At 42.1% G+C, this 27,068-nt stretch overlaps 1 protein-coding gene across 5 annotated transcripts; it reads left to right on the forward strand.

Annotated features, from left to right (window-relative positions):
* The first annotated feature begins 1,631 nt into the window (after positions 1-1,631).
* On the forward strand, positions 1,632-26,072 carry KRCC1 (lysine rich coiled-coil 1). Of its 5 annotated transcripts, none has more exons than XM_044447413.1 (7): positions 1,632-1,744; positions 14,010-14,116; positions 15,735-15,824; positions 16,253-16,415; positions 16,850-17,116; positions 17,511-17,610; positions 24,791-26,072. In XM_044447413.1, the coding sequence occupies exons 1-7, from the start codon at positions 1,675-1,677 to the stop codon at positions 25,590-25,592; spliced, it is 1,599 nt and encodes a 532-aa protein (XP_044303348.1). In that variant the 5' UTR covers positions 1,632-1,674; the 3' UTR covers positions 25,593-26,072. The 5 variants fall into 5 exon arrangements, with proteins under 5 accessions (XP_044303348.1, XP_044303351.1, XP_044303350.1 ...); XM_044447416.1 differs by lacking the exon at positions 1,632-1,744 and adding an exon at positions 4,159-4,262; XM_044447415.1 differs by lacking the exon at positions 1,632-1,744 and adding an exon at positions 8,847-8,901.
* Positions 26,073-27,068: the final 996 nt, after the last annotated feature.

A 27,068-nucleotide genomic window follows, 5' to 3' on the forward strand; every position in this document is an offset into this window, starting at 1 on the left:
ACCCAGCATGAAATAATGTTTTGTACTAGGTGTGGGAAGTTGAAGAAAGTGAGAAAGTTGTGCTTATGGCCTGTAATCAAAGTACAGCACAGGTGAGAAACATCCCCCTCCCTTCAAATGGAGTAGGGTCAGTGGTGACCAATAAATGGCTGGCTCCCAAACTGCAGTGGAATTTGCAAACATTTCACCATGGGCTGTGGGGAAGGGTAAAAATTTAAGAAAGTTTACATCAGGATGATTCTAAGGCCAGCCTTTTGCATTTTTAACATGAGAAACACACCTCAGTATTAATGTCTTACTCAGTTTCATACAGTGAACCATAATTGTCAATGTGCATGGTGGTTCTTGTTATTTATCATGTATGGGAAAGCCAGCTGCTCCCTTACGTGGACTGCTGTCATTACACAGGCGTATTCATAATAAACATGCACCAGAAAAAAATTGTGGAAATGAAAAATTGCTGGAGGTGAGCAAAACGAAATGATCTTGCCATGACCTTGTGGCCTATAGATGTGTTAGGCAATGGATTGGATTGCCTTCCTTGTCATCTGCACCCAGATTGAGGAAGAGTTCTGTTTTTCTAGTAAAGTCTTTTTTCTTTTTTTCTAGTAAAATCCAAACTGGTAAAGAATTCTAGGCTCACTTTCACTGCAAACCATTATGGTCTCCCAAAGTTTTCCCAGCCATTCTCCTGCCTCCAACCCTCAGCACATGCACCCTTTTCTATTTCAATCAGTAGAAGCACTGGGAACAGCTGAAGTGATAGGAAACACGAAGATAGGAGCAGAGGATGCTTTGCCCTTTCTTCCCTCTGTTGCCCCTGCACTTGGCATCACAGCATAGCATGCAAAGCCTGTAATATAGTTCTCCCGAGAGTTGCCTCACTAGCATTTCTTACATTTCCCTTGGCCTTGCACTATGCTTCTCCATCATGCAGAGGAGTGAAGGAGGAGGAAAAGTGAAAAAGCACTGTTGGATCAGACCATAGGCCCTGCATTATAAGTTATACTCAAATAGATGTTTAGGAGAAACCCAAAAGAAGGATGAAAGGCTAATGGGCTTGTCCTGCTTTTCTTTCCTGGGCCCTGAATTGTGGGCCAGCTTGCCTATTTCTGTTAAATGTAAAAGCTACTTGGTGAAACAGGTAATTTGCTTGTATACATTTAAGATACTGGATGTTATATTCATGAGAACTGGTGATGCAGACACTTCAATCACAGCTACCTAGTCTATGTAGAGAACTATATATTCTATGCTGAATTCAGATCAGTTCACAGGAAAGTATAGTTGTTCTTTATGATTACCTGCGTAGCATGCAGGCTGGGTTTGCAGCAGGGCCATATGGTTTGTGAGAACCAGTAGTTCTTTAGCTGCCACAATGTCAGTCCTAGCGGCAGTTCTGAAGAGTGGTGCTGCCATTTTACAGTTTGCTGTGGTTTGCATATGCAACATTGCATGGTGGCAGGAGTTCACATCAATACTACTTTACCACCAGTGCCCTTTGCACTGTGGAAGTCCTCTGATTGTTCTATTTTCTCCTTAGCACAATTGAGTAAGTAGGGCCATCACCAAATTAAAGAAATCCTATTAAATGTATAAATACATGTGATACAATCTGAATGAATGTAGAATGACCCAGTAATTTTGAAGAGAAGGCCATTTCTTAATTTCTAGATGATGCATACCCATTGCAGTAACTTCTACCATAGAAGAGGAAGAAAGAAGGAAAAATGCTTATATAATGGTACATGTTTCAATTAATATAATGCATTTTAAATGTGCTGCCTAGTTAATCAGGGGCAGTTTTTTAATTGATCAAAAGGTTTTAATCAATTAGATTAATTGAAATAATGTTGTAGCAGTGTAGTTAGGCTGTTTTCCCAACTGCAACAGTGGCTTGCAGGCAGAGGCTGAGGGAAAGAGAAATGGGCAAAACGTTATATCTTTTAAGCAAACATCAATTTCAGCTAAATAAATAAGACTTTACATTTATTCTCTTCTTTTATGAACTTGCATGCTACTATTCAATACATAATGTCCATGGTGATTTTAAGGCAAAGCACTCATAAAAATAGAAGCAAATCACTAACAATAAAACAGAATACAACCAACAATACAAATATCAATATATTTTAATAGTCCTGTGATGTTTGTAACATCTTGAGAAATAAGGCATTTGCCTGCTGCCAGAAGGATATTAGGATGGGGCTATGCAAACCTCCCTGGGAAGGAAAATCCATAAATTGGGCTCCATCAAGAAACCTCTTTTCACGCTTTTCACAGTTACCAGCCACCTCATCTCACATGGTGAGAGTACCTGGAGAACGGCCTTCACAGATTATCTTCATGCATGAGTAGGTTGTGGTACAAGCAGACATTCCTTAGTTAACCAAAAGTTGTGCAGGGACTGGCACCTTGAATTGAAAATGAAATAGACTGGAACCTTGAGTTGTGCTCAGATATAGGCTGGAAGTTAGCATAGCTCCTTAAGCAGTAGCAAACTATGTTTCCAGAGACCGTTCCCAACATAAACCTAGAGAGTACCAACATCTGGCAAGCTGTGGCCAGGCTATCTCTGCCCAGGAGGGGTTGCAGTCATGCCACCAACCTCAGCTGGCAAAGATTGACCTGTGCCACTGATGCCATCGGTGTATATATGAGCACTCAAACTATTGACCTTTAGTGCTGGGATGGACAACTTGTAGCCTTCCAAATGTTTTGGCCTATGATTCCTATGATCCTCATTGTTAATGACTAGGAATGTGTGCATTGCAGGACAAAACATCAGAGAACCACCTCTGCTTTATCAGGAGTGCAGTTTCATCCAGAAAAGGTTGAACACCAGCAGGGTAGATTTGATTTAAATCAAATCCGTTTAAATCATGATTTAAATCACTAATCAGTCTAAATTTAAATCATGGTTTTCTACATAATTTGCACACATGCCTTACCCGTAGGTAGAGGAACTTCATTAAAATAGTCCCAGACTTGGGTCTCTTTTACAGCCTGCTCCATTATAGGTTTTCTCCAGGAAAAGAATAATATGATAACTTCAGGCTATATGCAAAAAGATCCAAAGCCCTGTGGAGTATTCTGCTCAAAAGGTTTCACTTTCATTTGTACTGCTTGCCCCTCTGTCCTCACACTTAGCTTCTTGTGCAGGTCTGTCCCACTCCCAATAATCTTATTCTGTTCATTGAATTTTTGGAAACTTAGTACTTAGGAAGTAAGGGTACATAGATTTGCAAAAGAACAATTGGATTAAGGTGTTTTTCTCAACTCTATCTTCGTTGTATAACATTTCTGCTGTGAAGAAGAGGCATGTGATCCCTGCAGGCACAAATTCATACTTTTGAAAACTGAAACCAAGCATCTGTGATAATATCTTGTAGATAGAAAAGCTGCCCAATAATCTTCCAGAAACTTCTAGAAGAGCATGACATTGTGAATGGATTAATGGAATTCATTTACTGAAACATTTAAACATTGCATGAATATGCAACCTCATGATACATAATTAAAAACTAATACTTATTTTATGATGAATAACTTTTGCACTATAATGTATCTTAAATAGGAAACTTTCAATTGAGTTTTTTTTTAATCTTTAAAAAATCCAATTTAAATTAACATCCAACTGTTTTATTTTTTATAAACACCAGCTCCTGAACAGACAAGATGCCCACCAAGCACTGATTTGCCAGGACTAAGCTTGCTTTATTGGCTTTATCAAGTCTGTTTCTGACTTGAAGCACTAATTTAGGGTTTTTACCATCTCAGTTGAACCATATGTAAAAGGGAGAAAGAGGTGAGTGTGTGTTTCTTGGAGGCCACAGGACTGTCTGCTTGCTGCATCAAATGGGAGTCATGTAGCAGACAGCATACTGCCAGGATAAGCATTTAAATGAACAGCCAGGGTCTCTAAGCGAAGAGGAATTGCTCAGCCTGAATACACTCTTTGCAGTTACAGATTCTGCATAGCATAGGATCTGAAAGAGAGCACCCCCTGTTTTGTAGTTGATGCTTTTCACATATTTGCATGTAAAAGACAAGAGTTAGTTTCTTCTGCACTTGACAATACCTCCAATTTTATAACTTGTCCCCAAATTGGTTATCCAATATCACCCAAACTAGGAATTCAGTTGGATGCAGATCTATGTTGGCTCAACTGCACTGATGAACGAAGACTTCACCACTCTCTCCTTCCCATGGTACCCCCTCAGGGCTCCAGAAAATGCCACACAAACTTGTGTGAGTGTGGGGTGAGTGGAACCAAGAAAAACTGAGGAGAGGGATCTTTTGCGAGCAGAGTCTGCCCTTTCGGAGAAAGCTGATCCTAGCCCAACCCTGTTGTGTGTATTTACTAGTACAGTGGTACCTCGGCTCATGAACGCCTCAGTTCACGAGCAAATCAGGTCGCAAACTCTGCATTGGGTGGCGACCGCGATGGCAACCATCTCCCCCACCCCTGAGTGGGGAGATGACCACGATCATGCGTGGGGGGGAGATGGCTGAGATTGCGCCCATCTTTCCAGCAGGAGCGCACCCATGATTGCACCCGTCTTTCCTGCAGGAGCGCACCCATGATTGCGCCCGTCTTTCCTGCAGGAGCGCAACTGCGATCTTGGCCATCTCTTCCCCCCACCGCCAGCATGATCACGGCCGTCTCTCCCTCCCCCAGTGCACCGGGATGATGGGCACAATCCCGGACTTGCTGGCAGGGCGGGGAGATGGCCACGCTTGCGCTTGGGTGGGGTGAGATGGCCGTGATCTTTGTTGTTCTTTGTCACTTTGCTTCACGTTTTTCTGATTTAAAAAAATAGTTACAGAATGGATTAACCTTATTTACAATGAAATTTATGGGGAAATTTAACTTGGATAAAGACCAGTTTGGGTCATGACCAGAGTCCTGGAACGGATTAAGTTCGTGAGCCAAGGAACCACTGTATACTCTTGTTGAAGAAAAAGGACTTGGATTGTGTCGTGAAGGCATTAAAGCTGTAGAACAGATATTTCAAATAAAAATATATTTCAAATTTGAAATATATTTCAAATAAAGGGACTAGGATTGAGCCAAGATTGTAATTATATACTTTATCCGTGGATCATAAAAATGGTTTCCAGGATTAACAGTTTTGGAGGTGAATAAGCAGGTCACTTGATTCTTTTACATCTTTTGGAGGAGCTGATGCAATTAGAATTAGATTAATCAAGCTGGTATTGCCTGTTGTTGCTCTTTGTGCTGCAACAAGTTTTCAGTTCTTTTCTATTTCTGACTTTGTTGCATTTAGCTGTACATTGCCAAAGCTATAATTTAGATGAATTGCTCTGGTCTCACAAAATATTTAGATAGGTTTGCAACAGTTATTCAAGCAAACTTGTTTCATTACATTTGAGTACCTGCAACAACAAAAATGACAAATGGTTTTAGTAGGTATTTAAGGTGTGGATACACATAGAAATATCCAGGTGCTGTTGCCTTGGAATTTGCTGATATGCTAGCAAAGGCTCCTTGCCAAGAGAGCGTTTATTTCACATACGTGGTGTATGTGCCAGACTAGCATAAATGCTGCTGCCTAACAGAGTATATTTTTCCAGAGTTTTCCCACACTCAGAGCGCATCCAGAAAATCTTGAAGTGCACTCTAGCCCTGCAACCTCTACTATACCAAAGGCTATTCAAGAACCTTTTCTTATGGAAGGCCTAGCCAACACATCTATAACACTGACCATGCCAGTGTGGCTACTGCAGATGTAGTGTTACATAATGAAGGGGGCAAACAACCTACAAACTGGTTTTGTTAGGAATGTCTGTCAACCAACAAAGGGTCCTGCATTCGGTAACCCCACAAAAACAGTGCTGGCAAGCTAGCCAGTGTTGTCACTAGTGATGAGTTCTAAGCGTCACTTATTACAGCTATAATGTCCATGATACCAGCTCAGTTTTAAGGCAGTTGTTTGACTAATTTTCTATAAAATGATTTGTGGACATCACCAGGCCCACCATTGATACAGAGAGGATCCATCACAAACATTTTGCTTGAGTACTAGCCTACCACAGGTCATGATAAATGTTAGAAGAAACAGTTCATTTGTCAAAATGATACACACGTCATTCACCCCAAACTTTCAGATAAATGGTGGGTTCGCATGACAAAATAACCTGTCCTGCCCACAAGCCATGTAGCATGGGTTCTTTCACTGTTGGTTGTGCCCCACATATTGCCCCCAATCCTCCAGCCAGTATCCCATGGAACTTGGTGTTTGAAGCCCAAAGTATGGGCCCAATTTAAGGTGTTGAGGATGACTTATAAAGCCCTAAACAGTTTTTGACCTGGGTATCTGAAGGAACGTGTCCTTCCATATATAACTGCCCACCCTGTAAGATCTTAGTTGGAGGCCCTTCTTCAAGAACCCTCTTTGAAGATCAGGAGAGTGGCTACCCAAAGAAGGGCCTTCTCTGCAGTGACACCCTAGCTTTGGAACCTGCTCCCCAGGGAGCTGAACATGGCACCAACACTTTTTCATTTTGGCACCAGGCCAACCCCTTTTTATTTTCTTAATATTTTAAGATCTGGCATTGTTTTTAAAATTGGTTTTTATTTGTTATTTGATTGATGCTGTGCCTTATTCTTGTATCACCATCATGAGATCCTAGTGAAGGACAGGATAGAAACGCTTTTAATTAATTAATTGTCAATTTAAAAAAGCACTCATGGACCAACCATGAGTTTGATGTCATGCCTAGTTTGGCTCTGGAACTTCCTTCTCATGAGCATTAAAAAAAAACAGAAAAACAAATAGGACATGTCCAGAACATTCCAGAAGCAATAGCTAGTAGCTATTGAGTAAATGGTTAGGGAAATGTCTGTTACTCACTTAGAAGAGTTATCATTTGCAACACAAAAATGAAAAAGTGTTTTGTGTAACACACCAATACTTTGCAGCGCACTTTCTACTGTTATTTTGAATTAATTTCACAGAATTTAGTATCCTAGTCCATCCTGAAATACATGCGTAAATATTCTGCTAATGGAAAAACCTGAGACTTTTCTTGTATACTTGGACATGAAGCCTTTGAGGCAACAGGAAACATGACAGAATGGCAATATAGAAAGCACATGTGCATTGTTTTTTATTTCCTAAATGTAGTGAGCTAATTTTAATGATGGGAATATCATAACATTCTCAAATATAACAAAGCATCAAATTTAATATTTGTTACTATATGCTAACATGGTAATATAACTCAGTTTCCTCACAAATGCAGAAACACAATTAAAAACCTAATATATGAGCGAATGCAACGGTTACTGAGCAGTATATGTGGCCACCATGTTCAGCATTTCCTGAAAATCTTGCAATAGAGTAATATGTTATGCCCAGTGAGGCCACTTCATCTAATCTGATATTCTGCCCTTTATATCCATATCAAAATCAGCCTCAAAGTTCTAAGACCCTACTTCCTTTCCATAATGGCCTCCTACCTACCCTCAAAGTTATTTCATCACTCATAGTCTCTCAAACTGAGCTCAGGCCTTTCTTCACACTGGAAAAAAAAACAGTCTAAACATTTTGCAGTGCATATTTTGGCAGAATTAACAGACTCTAACAGTGAAGTAGCTTCTATTCATAGCAACCACTGTGAACTACTTATTAGAGGAGGTTTCTGAAGAGGTACCTTCTAGAGTAGGAGCAAGGTGTTTTAGTCCCTGTGTTTACCCAGAAGACTAGGGGAAAATGCATTGCTGCCACATATTGAACATGTCACCAGTGCAGATATGGATGCTAGAAGTGGTACAGTTTTTCTCTTGAAAAAAGTAATGTTTATCTGTTACGAGATTCTCAGCTATCAGACTGAATATGTCATCATGGTTTCACATATCAGTAGACTGTGATTTCCCCGGACTGTCACCTCAAGGCAGTGGACATACAATTATAAAAACAGTGTATAGCCTTAAAAAGTTAAGACATAAATATGATGAAAGCATCCATCCAACAATATAGATTACATATCTCATGAAATTTCAAAATTCTCCCCAAAATGCAAACAGGAATGTAATTTGGCATCAAAAAAGGGAGTTGATGCCAATGTTATTTTTCCTCTGGGAGGCATTCCAGAGTCAGGATGCTAGCACAGCGAAGACTCTTTTGTACATGTGTAGAACATTTCCCCAGTGGTACATGGAGAATGGCCTCCTCTGAAGTTCTCAATGAGGGGGCATTTGGGGTTCGAATCACTTAGGGCTTTATTATTTATTTATTATTTATTACATGTATTTATACCCCTTTCTATAGCTTCAACTTTCTAACTTTCTTAGAAAATAGTAGGATTTTCCTGAAAAGAATGTGTGCTTGTTAACATATCATGCACAGTTATTTGGGGTGGTTAATTAGTGCTGTCTCCATATCTGGTAGATTACAACTTGCAACATAAATATATAATAAATATATATGTGGCAGGGCATAGTCTAGACTTGGTCTTCTTGGATGAACATGAGGATGGTGCTCTGAGTGTGGGGGACTTCAACTCAGACATGGTCAGATCACCTCCTGCTGTGATTTGGATTGATGGCAGTTTTTCCCCTCCACAAGGGTGAGGGAACCATTAAGACAATTCCCCCCTGGAGTCTAATGGACCCAAATGGTTTCCAGAGAGCTTTGGGAATTTTCCAGCTGACATGGCTGGCACACTTGTCAAAGCTCTGGTCACTCTGTGGAATGCAGAAATGACCCATGTGGTTGATGTAATCACTTCTAAGTGCCCTCTGTGTTGTAGAGCTTGCATGGCTCTGTGGTACAGCCTGGAGCTGAGAGTGATGAAACAACTGGATGGCTGGAGTGCAGACAGAGGAAAACTTCCAGAGAATGCAACAGAAACCTAGTGTATGCCTACAATCAGGTATCTTTTGAGGCAGTGAGGGGGGCAAATCAACAATACATCGTTGCCTCTACCCAGAATGTTCTTTGCCACCCAGCAAAACTGTTCAAGGTTGTTTGGGGCACATTATGTTCAGGCCGCAGGGACACATGGGGATTATTTCAGGCCCATTTCAGGTTTCTACAACCACCTCTGTACTGGATCCTTGCCCCTCTTGGCAGAGAAAAGCCCGCAAGGAAGGGATAACCAGCTGCATCAGGGAGGCCATCAATGCCTCTTTGTGAGAGAGGGTGGCCCCAGGCTGCTTTAAAAATATCACTTCTGAAGAACTCGTCCCTTGACCCCAAAGAACTGAACATCTTCAGGCTGGTAGCAAACTTCCATTTCCTGGGCAAGGGTCTAAGGAGGGTGGCTGCTAATCAACTCAAGACACTCTTGGATGAGACTGATTATCTGGATCCATTTAATTTCAGATTGAAGCCTGGCTTTGGCACAGAAACAGCCTTAATTGCCCTTCATGATGACCCATGCTGGGAAAGAGTCAGTGGGAGCGCAACCCTGTTGATACTACTGGACTCTCAGTGGCTTTCAGTCCCATCAACCATGGTGTCCCTCTGGGGTGACAGTCTGAGTTGGGCGTGGGGGCACTACATGGTTCCACCCCTACATGGAGGGCTGTCTCCAGAAGGTGGTGCTTCAGCCCCATGGATCCTCTGGCATGGCGTTCCTCAGGGGTCTGTGCTGTCCGACATGCTATTCAACAGCTACATGAAACTGCTGAGTGGGGTCATCTGGAGTTTTGGAGTGTGTGGCCATCAGTAGGGTGATGACATGCAGCCCTCCTACTCCTTTTCATCGTCAGCAGGTGAGACTGTAGATGTGCTAAACCAGAGCCTGGCAATGACAGTGAACTGGCTGAGAGCCAACAAAATGAAATTCAGTCCAGACAAGACTGAGAGGCTCTGGTGGGTGGTTCCTTTGTCCAGATGGGGTGGTATTCAACCTGTTCCAGACTGTTGCAGTGAAGGAGCAGGTTCATAGCTTGGGAGTGCTCCTTGATACATCTTTGCCACATGAGGGTTGGGTGGCATCAGTGGCTTGGAGTGCCTTTTATTAGCTTTGGCTTCAATATTCTACTCTTTGATAATCTCTAAACTGCATTATTGCAGCGTATTCTACATAGGTTTGCCCTTGAAGACAGTTCAGAAGTAGAAGCTGGTGCAAAATGCAGCAACCAGATCAATAACCAGGACCCACAAGCCCAAACATACAAGACCTGTTTTAGCCCCCTTGCATTGGTTGCCTGTGTGCTTCCAGTCCCAATTCAAGGTGCTGGTTTTCACTTGTAAAGTTTTACATGTCTTAGGAGCACAATACCTGTTGGAGCAGCTCTCTCAGCCCTGATCTACCTGAACACTACACTCAACCACTGGGGCCTTCCTCTGAGTGTCAACTCAGTGTAGAAATGTGCAAGGCAGCAACAAGGCAGCTTCTCAATGGTGGCCCCCACCATGCCAGCTGGCATGGAATCTGTCATCGTTTTGGCACCAGGTGTTGAGAGCCCTCTTTTCTAAGGCTTCTAAAGACGTACTCAACCAGCCAAGGATTTCAGGGGGATCACTGGGTGTTTTGCAGAGTCACTCTTTTTTAAATTCTTTGTTATTGTCTGTTTTACCCGTTTTATATGTTTAAAACTTTTAAATATTTTTCCTGATTTTACAATACTTTTATTCTATTTTTATCAACTGTTTTTATGGTCTATTTAAACTACCCAAAGAGCTTCAGTTGTGGGGTGGATAGAGATGAATGAATGAAAGAATGAATGCACTTGAATGAGAGTGCCCTGCTTTCACAACCTTTGTCACTGGTAGCTAATAGAATCTAGTTGGGAGTGGGCAGATGGTGAGCCAGGAAATAATTCATGCCTGTTTGTGGGAGGGAGTGGTCCTGGTATGCACAAAGGGGACAACACTGGTAAGGGTACAACACTTTGTAAGTAAAACATCTGAATGTGGAAGCTTTGAACAACTATACACTGGTCTTGAATTATCCCTTCCAGGGAAAGTTTCTTGAGTGGGTGGTCACCAAACTGAGAAAGATTTCAATCAATCAATCCTTTATTCGGTCATTGACTAGCCAATAAATAAAACACAAAATGACACTTAGTTAAAATAAGAAATATACAATACTGATAAAATTGTAGTAATTAAAATAAGCATTCTGATAAGGAGATAAAATCAGAATGATCAGATAAAAGTAACTTAAGGTAAAAAGAATCGGAATAACCAGGATATTTAGAAAGGAGTGGGGATAACAATTCCTGGTGAGCACCTGTATAGAGAGGGCAGTAATGAATAACATGCTCCACTGATTCAATTATTTCTCCCCCACATGAGCACAGTCTCTGTTCAGGGGGTGTTTTTCAATATCTCCCTTCAGTAATAGCTGTTGGGAGGGCACGGAAACTGGCTAGAGATAAAGCTTTTCTAAATTTGGGGATAGTTACGCTGCTGAGATATCTAGCTGGTTGGAAAAGATGTGTGGAATAGTTCAGGAAGGTATTTCTGGATAAAACTGGATAATCTGTTTGTAGCTCTAGATCAATGGCTTGCTGTTTAAGTTCTGCTAACGCCTGTTCATAGCCCATTGAGGAGATAGCTGGCCATGGATAACTGTACAACAGCAATTTGGCCTGTATTGCCTGGCTCCACAAACTCTGAAAGCTGTCGGTCATTGTTAGAGGGACCAAGCCAGCTGGAACAAAGAGGAGCTTGAGCGAGTAAGGAAAGATGTGAATCCAAGCCAAAGTTTCAATTTTAAGAAGGCTGGATTTGCATTGTAGGACCGTGTTTGCGACGCAGCATGGTGCTTGGAAGATAGTCCTCAGGAACTTAGACTGAACTCTTTCCAAGGGAAGAAAAGACCTGTAGGGTCCCAATTAGGCTCCAAACAGGAGCTGGGCTCAAATCTTAGATGAAAAGACTTATTGCTGTGGGTATATGCTGTGCACCTTCACAGAAATAAATATTTTGTAAGGCTGACACTGCTTTTGGTGCATTTAAGATGATGTAGTCGGCATGAGATTTGCGGTTACCCATAGCATGAAAGACAATCCCCAGATATTTGAAGGATTTGACTTGCTCAATTATATGGTTATTAAGTCACCAAACATCCTATCTTAGGGCACTTGGCAAAATTCACAACTTTGGTTTTAGAGTAATTAATTTCTAAACCATCTTGCTGGCAATGCTCAACTAGTACATGGAGTGCCTGTCTCAGGCCAACCTGTGTTTGAGAAAGTAGCACAGCATCATCTGCATATAGAAGAGCAGATATGTGTGTTGAGACAGATTTTCTGAAGTCTTTTGAGTCAAGATTCCAATTTGGGTTAGTAGTGCCTCAGTTAACCCTTGGTATACCTGCCTTGATTGCTTGGTATGATGACCTTTGCTGGAAGAGGCACAGGTGGAGCATGTCCCTGTTGATAACCTTTGATCTCTCTGTGGTTTTTGATACCATCAATCATGGTATTCTCCTTCAAGGCACTGTCTTGCTGTGGTTCCACTCCTGCTTGGTGAGACATTTTCAGACAGTAATGTTTGAAGTATATTGCTTGGCCCTCTGGAGCCACCAGTGTGACAGTTCCACAAGGTTTGATCGTGTCCCCCGTGTTGTGTAACATCTACAGGAAACTGCTGAGTAGGGGCATATGCAGTTCTGGAACTGATCATGAGCATAAAGATGATATTTGTTGTTAGGTGCTATCAAGTCATCTCTTACTTATGGCAACCCTATGAATGAAAGATCTCCAAAATGTCCTCCCCATGACAGCCCTGCTCAGCTCTTGTAAATTCAAGGCTGTGACTTCTTTCACAGTCAATCTATCTCATATTTGGGTCTTCCTTTTATTTCCCCCTTCTGCTTTCAACTTTCCCTTGAGTGATTGCCTTCTCTGGTGAGTCTTGCAGTCTCATGAAGTGCCCAAACTATGACAGCTTCAGTTTTGTCAATTTTCCTTCCAGGGAAAGTTCTGGCTTGATTTGATCTAGGACCCACTTGTTTGTCTTTCTGTCAGCCCAGGGCATTTGCAAGCTCTTCTCCAGCACCATGTTTCTCCAACACATCAGTTTTCTTCTTGACGGCTTTCTTCACTCTCCAGCTTTCACACCCATACATAGTGAAAAGGTGACATTCAGCTCTGTTTTTCCTTTACATCATGAGCAGCTTTGACAGTGAATTTGCTGAGCCTCAATAAGGGACTGAATAATGAAGTGAAGCGCAATCCAGATAAGATGGTGATAGTGTTAATGGGTGGTTCATAAGTCTGGATGGATGGATGTAAGCTGTTCTAGATCCAATCCTATTTCCCCTGAAGGAGCAGGTATGCACTGAGAAGGTAATTTTGGATCCATCCCTGTGTTTGGAAGCACAAATAATCCCCGTGGCACCAACTGTCTTCTACCTGCTTTGGCTGGTGCCCCAGATGGATGAAAAAAGCCTGGCCTCACTAGTCTGTGCCTAAAAAGGTGAGGTTAGATTATTGCAGTGCACTTTGTGTTTGAAAAACGCCTTTGTACCTTTGGAGATGGCACCAAAATTTGCCAAAGTTACAATATTTGGTGACCAGACTTTTGACCAGAACTTGACATTTCAAACATAAAACTCTAGTTCTAGCCTACCTGCACCGACTTCCAGTTTGTTCCCAAGCCTAATATAAAAGCTCATGCACTACCAATTTTGCCACCTATTGTTGTTGTTGTTCCATGTTGTCAAGTCATCTCATGCTTATGGTTACTTTATGAGTGAACATCCTCCAAAATCTCCAGTCCTTGACAGCCCTGCTCAAACTAGCCTTCTTTTAGGCACCAGGCAAATACTTTTTTCCTAGGCATTTTGATATTTTAATGATCCAGCATTGGGTGTTTTTTTATTCACTCCTGTGCTGGACTGGGAATGGCTTTTAATTTTGGACAGGCATTAGGAATAATAGAGAACACATGCAGGGGGTGGGGGGAATATATCAGCCATGTGGGTATGTTGCATCCCTGTCTTACATCATCTTGCTTTTAAGTTTTTCAGTGTGACTTGCAGAAATAAATGCCTATCTATTGCTTTAACATTCACTTTAGATGATACATTGGATGAAGTGACAAGAAAAGAACTTTGCACAGACACTTTCTGTAAAGTTTGTGGGGCTATACTGCAATTTGAATCACAAAGAATAGCACACTATGAGGTAAGGTTTGAGAAGGAACATGTTAGTGATATTTTGTGGTCCCCCATTCCTTAAGCAGGGGAGTTTCTGTGGGTCATCAGTATAAGCTTCATTTCCTTGGGAGGAAAAAGCAACAGAGAGTATGAGTGCTTTGGCCATATCTGTTCCTTTAAAAATAAACCCACTTGAGCAGGCAAACACATAGACAGGTAGTGTTAGCCTTTCAAAATAGCATTTCCCCAAAACAGATAGCATATTTATGGATCTGCCTGCTTACAATCAGTGGCAAAAACTTGGCTGATTGTGCTGATTGTCTTGATGCCTACATTGCTTGACTGCATTCCAACTCCTGCTACTACAAACACATATTCAGACAAAATCTCTGCTCCAGCCTTGACAAGAAACCTCTTCTGTCTCTCAGTGCCAATTAAGTTCTATCAGTACGTGAGCACTAAGCAGCAGGCTAACGAAAGATCATCTCATCACTTGAGACCAATAAAAATATTGCCCTGTATATGATACCTTTTCATGCTGTGCTGCCTTATAGACAAAGAGTTCTTCTGGTCATCCTGGATACATTTTTGTAGGTTGAGACAAGTAAAATTTTTCCAACCCAAGTCAAAGATTTTTCTCAATTTTAATTCCACTACTATGGCACATTAAAATCACGACATTCATACCTGTTGTTAGAAGTTTGGAAGCTTCCCCTATCTCATCAAGATTTGTCAGTGTTGAAGCTTAAGTACCTTCTGAAAGTACTGTGAGGTATTTTGACTAATACTAATGTAAAAATAAGCAGGCTTGGCATGTTCTGAGGTAAGTGTAGTATTATTTATATTTTCATTTTACATTTATTATTACCTATCTGAACGATGTGTATCCACATATCTGATCCATTCCTAGTGCTAAGACTGGCTTACAACATTAAAAACATTACAGTCCAGCAACAATAAATCAACAGAAAAGCAAGTAAGCTGTAAAACCCATGTGGGAACACAGGGATTAGCTTTGAATAAGTGCTGAACATGGCAGATCTATTCCACCAGAATAGAACAATCTTAGCCCAGTGGCAGAAAGTAAAGAAAGGGGCGGCCAAAGGGAGTTCAAGGAGTCAAGACATGGTCACAGGGAAGCCCTTTTTCTACATCCCAGTTGAGTCTCTGGCTTTAGTTGTTGGATATTGGCATCCAGGGCAGAACTTTAGGATCTGGAGAGGCTGGTATGAGAGAAGATGGCTTCTTAGGCTCCTTGGCCCAAGTTACCTGAAGAGGTAATTGCCAACTCTTTGAATAGTGCCTGGAAATGAATTAGCAAGCAGTGCTGCTATTGTAAAATGCATGTAATTTTCTCTTATACCAAGTACCTACTACCACCCTCCATGCTACATTCTGGACCCTACTCAGCTTTCTAGAGCCTCTTCTAAAGCCATGTAGAATACATTGCAGCACTCCATTCTGGTTATAACCTAAGCATGTGCCACCATGGCCAGGTCAAGTATTGAAATGCCCAGTGTTTTTATTCCAAGTCCTGCATCGTGTTTCTTTATAAGCATTTCACCTCGACTTTTTCCTTACTCAGTTTATCTCAAAGAGAAGTGAGAAGTGCCTCTCCATATAAAATGGATGCTTTTGTTTTCCAGGGTAAAAGGCATACACAGAAAGTCCGACTTTACTTACAGATGCACAATGAACAAAAGGAAGGACAGGAACCTGGCAAGCTGAAGGCACAGGTGAATATCTTGTGATATTAGCTCATCTGCTGCATCAGCAATGCCTTTTCCTGGGCTGTGCAACTTGTGGCTCAAGGGCTACACGCTGTCTTCTGCCTATTGCAGTTTGGCCCTCAGCATCATCCAGTATTCCAGATGCATTTGATCAACTCTTCTGTGTGTATGCATATAAGAGATAAGTGATCATGTGGCACAAACATAAAGCACTTGAAAGTCCACCCACCATTGGTTACAGTCCCCAGTTGACATTTCTCATGGATCCACAGATCTTCATACAAAAACTCCTGCTCTGATGATCAATAAGTAATCATTGCACTTTTCAGACTAGGAATATGTGAGGAATCTGTCCGGGGTGGGAATGTATCAGGTTCTCTGGGTTCAGCTCCCCAGACTCAGCAGTTGATTAAATATGTGTATTCTGATTTCAGATGGACCCAGATGTGGACAAAAACACATTCTGCAAGCTTTGCAACATCATCTTCACATCCCCAGTTGTTGCCCAATCACACTACCTGGGAAAGATTCACACCAAAAAACTGAAGCAGTTGGCAGGAGATCAGGCTGTACAACTCACACAAACTGCTCAACCTGGTGAAGATTCAGCATTTTACATCCTCAGTTTGTCAGAGCCAGCGGGTAGAATATTGGTCATTTCAATCAACAGTGAATATTATCCAAGGAACAAAATAAGGGAAGTTTCTTCCTCCTTTCGCTACCTTTCATGCTTCCCCCCATAAATTCATATAATACAGAGGGGGAGAGAGGGAGCAGTGACTACCTATGCTAGCCAGCTATTTGTAGGAGGCCATTTTCAGAATGACCTTTATTCTGTCTGCCAACCAGAGACAAAAATTCACATAAAAATATGCTGAGGACAAGTATTCATATTTCAGGTATAGCATGATAGTGGAAAGCTACAGAAATTAAGTAGATTCTGATCCTGAGGGCTGCTGGTTTCTCTCTCTCTTTTCCTCCTTTGTTGTTGCAGCGTGGAGACTGACCTTTCTCCAATGCATTTGTCTTAGGTCCCTTTGTGACTCCAACTCTGCCAGAGTTGTCTATAGAAAAGGCCTCACAGGACACTGTTGCTGAAGATCCATCTTCATCCTGCACTACTGCACTGGATTTAGATGATCCAGAAAAATACTGCAAGCTATGCTCAGCACCCTTCAACAATCCACTGATGGCCCATCAACACTATGTGGGTAAGAAGCACAAAAGGAATGAAGTGCGTAAGCAACTGATGGCTGAGATAGGAACAGAAGCGATCCCTGCAGAATCCAAGGCCAATGGTAAGCATGCAGCATAGACACACACGCTCCTCTTTAAAGCAGCTGAGTTTGCTTAGAGCCACATGGCCAACAGACTCCTGTGGTACAGGCCTTTGCTGGGCTACAGTGGTTCAGATTCCACTGGGGAAATACATTCTTTTTTTACATATTTTCCATATATTAAAGAGGTTCCTGCATATTGGACGCCAACATAACAGAGAACAGGATTGCTGTGACTTGGCTTGACAGGAACAAGTATTCACACGTTCCCTTTCCTGCTTGCAATCTGAAGCAGGACAGGCCAGCGGCAGAGCCACTGTGTATCATAGTACTCTGTTGTTACTGTTTTAAGTTGTAAGATACCACACACCCAAGAACTATACAGATTTTAACCTGTTGCCTTCTGTTCTTTTAGCAGTCGGCGTGGGCAACTACAAATGCTCTGTATGCTCTCTCAGCCTCACATCCATAGAGATGTACCAGTCTCACATGCAAGGAAATAAGCATCAGACCAAGTAAGCATTCTCCATCTTTGGTTTTGAGTGCTGCTCCAGCCGTGCACAGAAATGAAGTGTGTGCACACACGTGTGTGTGTATATGCATTCGAGAGGCAGCTGGACAGCCCTCTGTCAGGGATGAGTAAACATGGAGTCCTGCACTGAGCGAGGCCTCTTCCAACTCTACAATTCTATGATTCTACACATGTGTGCAAAACATATCTGCAAACTTGTAGTTCAGATGCACAAAAGGAAGGAGGCCTCTCTGCTAAGAATTTGTAATAGTATCTTACAGTTCTTATGCTCTCTTTCTTTAAAAGGAAATGTTTCCTATCTGCTTGGAATGATGGGGTAAGCACCAGTTTGTCCATTCCCTTACTTTATTCTATTTTTTCAAGTTTCGATTAGAAACCTCTGCCACTCTAGATGTACTGGAACTATCATCAACCAGGACCATTGGGCATATCGGTTGGGGTGATGGGAGTTTTATTTATTTATTTAAAGTATTTATATATCCTGCCCTTTACAGTGTCTCAGGGCAGCGATAACATAAATAAGTAAGACACAGCATCCCAAATAATATATAAAATCAAGATTAAAAACAGTACTAACATTTTAAATACTGGGAAAATAAAAGGGTTTTGGACAGGTGTTGAAATGAAAAAAGCCTCAGCACCAAGCACACCTCTCTGGGGAGCCCATTCCAATTTGAGGCACCAAAGGACCCTCACCCCTGTCTGAGCAGCCTTCCTAGAACTGATACTTTGTCCTTTGCTCAGTTTCCCCTTTAGTCCTTGGTTCAGCAAGTGTTTTTTGGGAATTGCAAGGTTTGTAGGAGAAAAGCACCCAACTCAGTTTATAATAGACCAGAGCCATCTATAAGAATAAAAAGGGTGTGTGTTTCCACACAGTAGTAACAAAACTGTAAGATCTCTGAAATGTTGCACATGGGACTGGAATGCATTACTTTTGATCAAATTAGAAGTGTCCATCTGCAGCCTGCAGTACCATCTTCAGTCACTAAGTGGAAGACTTCCCATTTTGCATTTGTTAGCACAGGAAAATAGTAGGCCAACATTCTGCAGCTGCCCTCTTCCCCACTGCTATGGGGCAGCCCGCCCTCCAGGGAGTGGAACAGCAGACCCCTCCATTAAGGGGCTGTAGCAGTGCACTTGTCAGGGACCATGACTGGGAGTGCCAGGAAGTATGCTTTCTTTCAGATGGGGCAGGCACAGTGTAAGTCTGCTTTAAAGCTTTTCTGTGTTTAACCTGTCGTAAAACTATAGCATAGTATCATTGAAACTCCCTGCTCAGTGCAGGACTCCAAAAAAATGAAACGAAATGAAATGATTGCTCTCAGATGGGTACCCAGTTGCATCTTGAATGCCTCTAGTATGGAAGAGACTGCAATCTCCCTAAGTAATTGGTTCCATTGTTGTACTGTTCTCACAGTCAGGAAATTTTCCCTGATATTAAGCATGAATCTGACTTCCTGTAACTTTAGCCCATTATTCCATGTCCTAGATTCTGGGATGATCAAGAAGAGATCCTGCCCTTCCTCTTTGTGACAACCTTTGAAGTACTTGAATAGAGCTATCATATCTCCCCCAGTCTTCTCTGGTCAAGGCTAAACATGCTGAGTTCTTTCAGTCTCTCCTTACAGGGCTTTGTTTCCAGTCCCCTGATCATCCTTGTTGCCCTCCTTTGAACCCTTTCCAGCTTGTCTGCATCTTTCTTAAACTGTGGTGCCCAGAACTGGACTCTGTACACCAAATGAGACCTAACCAGTGCTGAGTAAAAGGGGAACCAGTTCTTCATGAGATTCAGAAGTGATACAGTGATACCGCTATTAAAGCTGCCTTTAAAAAATCATCTACCCTTTTTGCAGCTGCATCACATTGTTGACATTTATTTATTTATTTTCCCTTCTATGCCACCTCATAACCCAAAGGTTCTCTCATATTCAGCATGTGATCTACAACAATTCTGCGATCCTTCTAACTTGCAGTATTTTTGAGCCAAGTATTCCCCAACTTGTAGTGATGCATTTGGTTTCTTTTTCCTAGGTGCAGAACTTGGCATTTGTCCCTACTGATTTTCATTCTGTTTTTTTCAGTCCATCACTCTAACCTGTTAATATCACCCTGAATATTCTTTCTATCTTCAAGGGTATTAGTTATCCCACCCAGTTTTGTGTCATCTGCCAATCTGATCATTCTCTGTACTTCCTCATCCAAATCATTAATAAACATGTAGAAGAGCACTGGGCCCAGCACTAAACCCTGTAGTACTCCCCTTGTTATCTCTCCCAGTTTGAGAAGATGCCACTGATGAGGATTCCTTGAGTCCATTTCTGTAGCCAGCTGTGGATCCACCAGAGAACTGTTCTGTCTAGCCCACTTTCAGCTAGTTTGCTAATCAGGATATTATGGGACATTTTGTCAAAACCTTTGCTGAAGTCAAGATATACTGTTCCCACAGCATTCCCACAGTCCATCAGGTAGGTTATCCAATCAAAAGATTAGTCTGTCAAGATTTGTTCTTGCGCAATCTATGTTGGCTTCTGGTGATCACTTCATTGTTTTCAAGCTGTTTGCAGACTGTCTGCATTAAAATCTTCTCCAGAATTTTCCCAGAGATTGATGTCAGACTGTGTAGTTCCCAGGTTCTTCTTTTTTCTAGGATGGAGTTCATTGGGTCCTGGGGATTTGAACTCATTCAGCCCACTTAGATGATTCTTGACAATCTGCCTATCAGTCTTGAGCTTCCAAGTGTTTCTTTGGCTTATACTTCCCCTTCATCAGAGATATCATAGATCTTCTTTCAGGGGAAGACTGAACCAAAGTAGGAATTGAGCACTTCTGCCTTTTCTTTGTCATCTGTCATTTTGCCATCCACACTGAGTAATTGAACCCCCATTTCTTTCCTCTGTCTTTTAATTTGGGCATTTTGAAGAAGGCTTTTTTGTTGCTTTTAGTATCCTTTGCTAGCCTCAGTTCATTCCTAGCTTTAGCCTTCCCAACATCATCCCTACAGTTCTGTGCTACCTGCCTGTATTCTTCCTTGGTAGCCTTGCCTTCCTGTCACTTCCTATACATGGCTTTTTTGGTTTTCAGATCATCTCTTTTTGTGAAGCCACATGGACTTCTTCTGTTGTCTTTTCCTTGTTGGAATTGTTTGTAACTGTGCCTGCAGAATTTCCTTTTTTAAAATTTCCCACTCATCTCGGACTCCTTTTCTCATTAGAGTCACTTGTCATGGAACGTTCCTTATCATTGTTCTGAGTTTATTAAAATTGGCTTTCCTAAAACCCAGGGTACATGTCTGGCTACATTTGGCTCGTTCTTCGTTTAGAATCAAGAATTCAAGTATGCTATGGTTAGTTCCCCGCTATAGTTCCCATAGTGCCACTAGCTCTTCCATGTTTGTTAGAATTAAGTCAGATATAATCATTCTTTTTGTTCCTTCCCCCACTTTCTTTTGGAGGAAATTATCAGCTCCCCCTGTTAGGAAACTCTTGAAGGGGATGTTTGGCCATGCTTGTCAGATATCAGGAAAATTGAGGTGCCCCATAACTATGACATCATGCCTCCTTGAAACACTGGCAATTTGCTTTTCAAAAGTACCATCCTTGTCTTTTCCTTGACTGGGTGGACAGTAACAGACTCCAACCACTGTGTTCCTTTTATTCATTGCTCCATTTATATTAATCCAGATGCTCTCTTTCAGTGAGGCTACTAAACTCATCCTCCTGTATTCCTGTGCAGAGATAAGTATCTTTAACATACAGTGCAACTCTGCCTCCCTTTCAGGTGTTGAACAGCTTATATCCTTCAATTGTTGAATTCCACTCAAGAGAGTCATCCCACCAAGTTTCAATTACACCAATCTGGGCATTAATATATAGACACTGAAGATCATGTGCTTTTTACTCTAGGTTTCTGTCTACATATTTTGGAAAACTATTGGGCATTGTTAGAGCTGCTGTCTCTGTTGTAGCGCATAAGCCTTTGTCTGTTGTTAATGGTCAGGTGTACTTATGCCTCCCTTGTAGGATTCAAGTTAAAGTCCTCCTGATGAACTTCTTTGTGCTGTGACCAAACACACTCTTTCCAGTGCTTGTAAGGTGCACCCCATCCCTTGCCAGCAGTCCATCTTCCAGGAGGTGTAGCCCATGGTCCCAGAATCCAAACCTCTCACCTCAGCACCACCTTCATAGCCCAGCATTCAGTTGGAGTATTTTCCTTTCCCTGTCTTTTCCTCTTCTGGAATCTAGAAGGATTGGAGAAAAAAACTGTCTGGGCCCCAGAGTTCTTGACTTTCCTCCCTAAAGCTTCAAAGTCTGATGTAATTTCTTCAAAGTTCTGTTTGGCAGTGTCATTTGTTCCAACATGTATGAGAAGGAAGGGATATGTGTCAGTGGGCTGTATGAGCCTTGGCAGTCTTTCAGTTGTATCACCGATCCACCCTCCAGGGAGACAACATACCTGAGTCCACAGGTCTTCCTGACATACATGTGTTTCCATCCCATACAACAGGAAGTCTCTCACAATTAACACTCTTCTTGTTCTTGCAAGCCTTGGTATCATTGCCACCGCTTGGTTAATGTTTAGCATCTTTTTCAGTGTTGCACAGGGTGACTTGCAGTTCTTCCCCTGCAGACTGCCCTCCAGTCTCATCCTTCAGTAACTGGAAGTGGTTGGAGAGTTCCACTGGTGAAGAGTGCCTTCTAGTTCTTTTGTGCCTAACTGTCTCCCTTTTCCTGGAAGTTTGCTCCTCATTTTCCCTTCCCTTGGGATTCCCCTCTTTTGCCTAAGTTTGCTGTTGCACTTCTAGCTTCTGCACTACGCTTGCAGTTTCCCTGCTCTGTCTAAAAACTGTTCATTTTCTTCCCTTGAGGATGGACACTCTCTGCTCTAGTGCTCTCACTTCTTCCTCTAAAAGGGCTACTAGCACTTGCTGCACATGTAGGCCATGTAGACTTCAGGCGAGAAATGAACATAGCACAGACTGCAGGTCACCATCGCTGGGGAGTCTTTTTGATCCATTCTTTCAGCTACCGTTTTATTCTATCTTACTGAGTGACAACCAGAGTTTTCACCTGTCTTCCCTGAAGGCTAACAGCACAGTCCTACCTGTAAAATGGGAGTGTGTTATAAGGAAGAAAACAAAGCAGGAGACCTAAGAGGGGGAAAGGAAAAAAAGTTAGGAATCTCCTCTGCCAAACTCCTGTTAGCTCTCCCTGTTCAAATGCTCTGGTCACTCTCTCCCCAGGAGTTTGATTGTTGTTATCCTAGAGTCCCTAGACTAGCTGGGACAACTTCCTCTGATCTGCTCAACTAGGAATTCGGTACCAGAATGACTCACCCACTCACACAGCTGCTGCTAGTAATTGGGCCACTCCCTTTCAGTTGTAGCTCTCAGGAGCACATGGCCTCTTTGAAGAGGCTGTTTGCTAGACAAGCCTAGGCCCATCAGCCCTTTGCCTCTGCCTGCCTCTGTCTCCTCTTCTACTACAACTCCTCTGCCAAACTCCTGTTTGCTCTCCCGGTTCACTCATTCTGCTCGCTCACTCCCCGGGAATTTGGCTGCTTTTATCCCAGACCAGCTGGGGCAGCTTCCTCTAATATGCTCAGCTAGAAGTCAGGAACCAGAATATCTATAGTATATCTGTCTTTAGGTCTAACTGTCAGCACCTAGAACATGTGCTCTTCTGAAGATGAGGAAGAACTTCCTGACCCTTACAGCATTATGCCAATGGAACCAATTGCCTAAGAAAGTTGTGGGCTCTCCCACACTAAAGGCAGTCAGGTTGCAACCGGACAGCCATCTGAGAAGGATGGCTTAACTTGCAGTCCTGCACTGAGCAGGAGGTTGGACTTGGCAGCCTTCTGGCCCCTTCCAATACTATTCTTATATGATTCATGTAACCTAGACATCTGAAACTAAGCATGCCTATTAAGTGGATCCTGGGAAAATGCACCTTAGAGTTATTTAGTTTTTAAAATGTATAGATTAATTGCAGCTATTGTAAATATATCTCTGTGTTTGGAAACTATCATGCCATCTTCAGCCACTAGGTGGAAGAGGCCCTTAACCCCTGCAGTCAATGCAGCTTAAGGTCAGGAAATTAGAGGAAGAGAGTTACATAGCTGTTAGTCCCTGCTGCTGCAGGACAATCCACACCCTAGGGAAGGCATGAAAGACACCTCCTTCATGGACCTATAGGGAGTACCATGGCAGGGGCTATATTTAGGATCTCAGCAGGTGTCTTTTCACTAAATGGGGCAGTCTGAAGGCCTCTAATTGTAACAGCTACTTAAGATTTTTGAAGGCTTTGCTGTATCATGCTAAGGGCTCTCCTAACCTACACAAAGCTGGCCCATTCACCACTACTCAGTGAAACAGTTCACTTTGGGAAGGAAGGTAGGAATTCTTTCCATGGCACCTAAAAGACCTTTTCCTTCAGCGAAAGAGTTCTACAAGTGGAATGCCACAATTAAAATACCAGTCCCCCATTGCCATCTGCCTCATTTCAGATGTTGAGGACACATGGAGGAGCGCCTCTGAATAATGAGTGAGGTATCACCAAGAAGAAAATGGAGAAGCAAAGGATGGGAATTTATGATCTGATTACATTTGTTCTGTCTGTATTTCATGGATTACCAGGCATATGTCATTCTGTCATCCATTCATTAACAGAATCAGATTTTGTGCAAACCCAGTTCTAACAATGTTTACCTCCAAAAATGCATAAACACATCCCCTAATAAAAGCATTTTCATGCATAAGTCTGTGAGGAAAAATGCAAAGGTTTGGTTTATCTTTTCATATTTCATATTTTAGACTGAATTTATGTAAAATTAAGAAAATAAAAAAGTCCCTGGAATCTGTGTTACTCTAGAAAAGCTGGTCCACTACAGAATTTGCTGGTCAGATGAAAAGAAATCTGAACTCATTTGAATCTGTTGCAGATTTCTCTGAAATCCTCAGTAAAAGGAAAACATATTTGAATGAGTTGCTTGTACTGTGGTGCTACAGTAAGATACAAGAACCACTTCATCCCAGATGAAAGCACCTTGTGCCATCTTCATGAAATATTTTCCATTTTCTAGCAGTAGCTTGAGGTCAGTTTATTTGGTTAAAGTTATGTTAATATTCCTGTCCATTCAGTTCATGCTTTATTTTACTTTTTTAGGGAGAATATGATTATAAAGTTGATGAAGAATTCTGAGAAATCATACAATTCCTTCCAGGATGAATTGGAAGATTACATTAAAGTACAAAAGGCAAGAGGATTGGAGCCGAAAACTAATTTTAGAAAACCAGAGGAAGAGTTTGACACCATGAATGATCACGGGGAAGCCTTTACTTCTGACCAAGATCTATTTTCTCAGGATATTTATGAACCAGATCAGCATTCTATTTTTTTCTCAGAAACACACACACCTTCACACCTTGTTGGAAACAGATTGTCACATTGGTCACTAGCACACAGGAATCCACTAAAACTAGGAAATACACCCGTGTTTCAGTGCAACACAGAATGTTATGCAGAAGAGCAAGTGCTTCAGTTGTCCACCTACAAACAGGACCATTGCAAACCGTCATCAGCTGAACCAAGTGATTGCAGCCAACTTGTGTCTCCCAGTAATGGCTCTAACTCTTACAAGAGAAGCCAAAAGCTGCCAAAGACTCCCAAGAAGGAAGAAGGAAGTGCAAGAGAAGGAAAAGGGAATCTTGACCAAGAATTCTTAAGGCCCAAAAGAAAACAGTACATAGAAAAAGAGTGCAGTGAATCAGGAAAGGACCTTGAAAGGAAAAGGAAAAGGAAAGATGAGGCAACTGAATGGAAATCAAAGCATAGTAAAGATAAAAGTAATAAAGAGGTTTCTTCTGAAAAGGAAAGCAGAAGACACAAGAAGGAGAAAAAGAAGGCTGAAGACAGCAGACCAACTGAGGAGGAGATGCTGTGGAATGAATCTATCCTGGGATACTAACTGAATGTTTTGTAATGAATTGTTATGTTAATTTAGATTCTGAACCATGTTGCACTTTTATATTTCAGTTACTGGATATTTGTTTTAAATCAGTCCTTCACAAATAATGGGCAATGGGTTACAGCTCTCTCTGCCCTCCTGCCACAAGTACTGTGAGCCCTGTAATGAAAAACAGAAGCATAATAACAAAAAATGCAGCTACCTAGATTTGCTTCCCTGCTGCATATCTCCTAGCCGCTTGAAGAACCAGCTGAGAAACACTGGCTTAATTGATCACACAATTAACAATTGGAAACTGCCTGTAGAGCTTTGACTATGGGGTAGTATAGATATGAAATGAAATGAGAGGATGCAATGAAATGGTAATGGCTGAATTGCCTTTTATAAGCTACCACGTCTAATCTGCATTCCAGGTTTGTCTTTGTGAGTTCTACAGAATTTTCTGGATGCGAAACTGGAGGGATCAGATTCTAGACCGACTGTTTTTGAGTCTCATAATGATTTTGTGCAAGTTAGAAACATGGAAACATAGTCAGAAGGGGTCTCCTGGGTCATCTACTCTGACTCCTGGCACAAGCCAGCTCCACTTATGTAATGTCCAACATGTGGGTGTCCAGTCTTTCCTTGAACCTCCCATGGAAGCCCATTCCATATCCTAGGGGTCCTTGCCATAAGGAACTAACTTCCTGACATCCAACCTAAAACCCAGTTCCTTTGGCTTTGCCTCATTGGATTGTGTCCTTCCCTTCACCACAGAGGAGAACAGGTCATGACCCTTCACTATGTGACACCCCTTCACATACCTGTATGTCACTATAACATACCTTCAGAGTCTCCTCCAAGCTGAAAAAGACCCAGTTCCCACAATCTCATCTCATATAACATCCCCCACAATCCAGCTACCATCCTTGTGACCCTGATTTCAACCTTGCTATGTCCCTCTTGTAATGTGGAGCCCAGAATTGGACGCAGTTCTCCAGTTGTGGGTGCACCAGAATCTTAAGGAATGACAGCAGACTTCACTTGATCGGGAAGCCACACCTCTGGCTATAAGTCCAAGGGTGGCATTTGCCCTCTTAGCCGCAGCATCAGACTGCTGGCTCATGTTTAGTCTGCTGTCTGTACCCTGAATTTGAACAGCAGAGTGGTTATGCCCTCCTCCAGGTCATTGATGAAAAGGTTGAACAGAATTGGGCCCAGAACCAAGCCCTGGAGGACTCTGTTCATCACTGGTCGCCATCCTGATGACTTCCCACTGATAGTTACCCTCTGCCTAAACTTCATCAGTCATGCCCTAACCCACTGGGCAGTGTATCAATGTATCCTGAAGCTCATCAATTTCTCAACCAGGATATCATGCAGCACCTTGTCAAAGACCCTGCTGAAATTCATGTAAACCACATCCAAGACATCCTCACCACATCTAGCCACCCTGAAACCTAATTGTAGAACTCCACAAGGTTTGCCTGCCAGAAC

This window comes from Varanus komodoensis, unplaced genomic scaffold (assembly GCF_004798865.1).
Source record: "Varanus komodoensis strain SLA01 unplaced genomic scaffold, ASM479886v1 scaffold51, whole genome shotgun sequence".
Taxonomy (NCBI): Eukaryota; Metazoa; Chordata; class Lepidosauria; order Squamata; family Varanidae; genus Varanus; species Varanus komodoensis.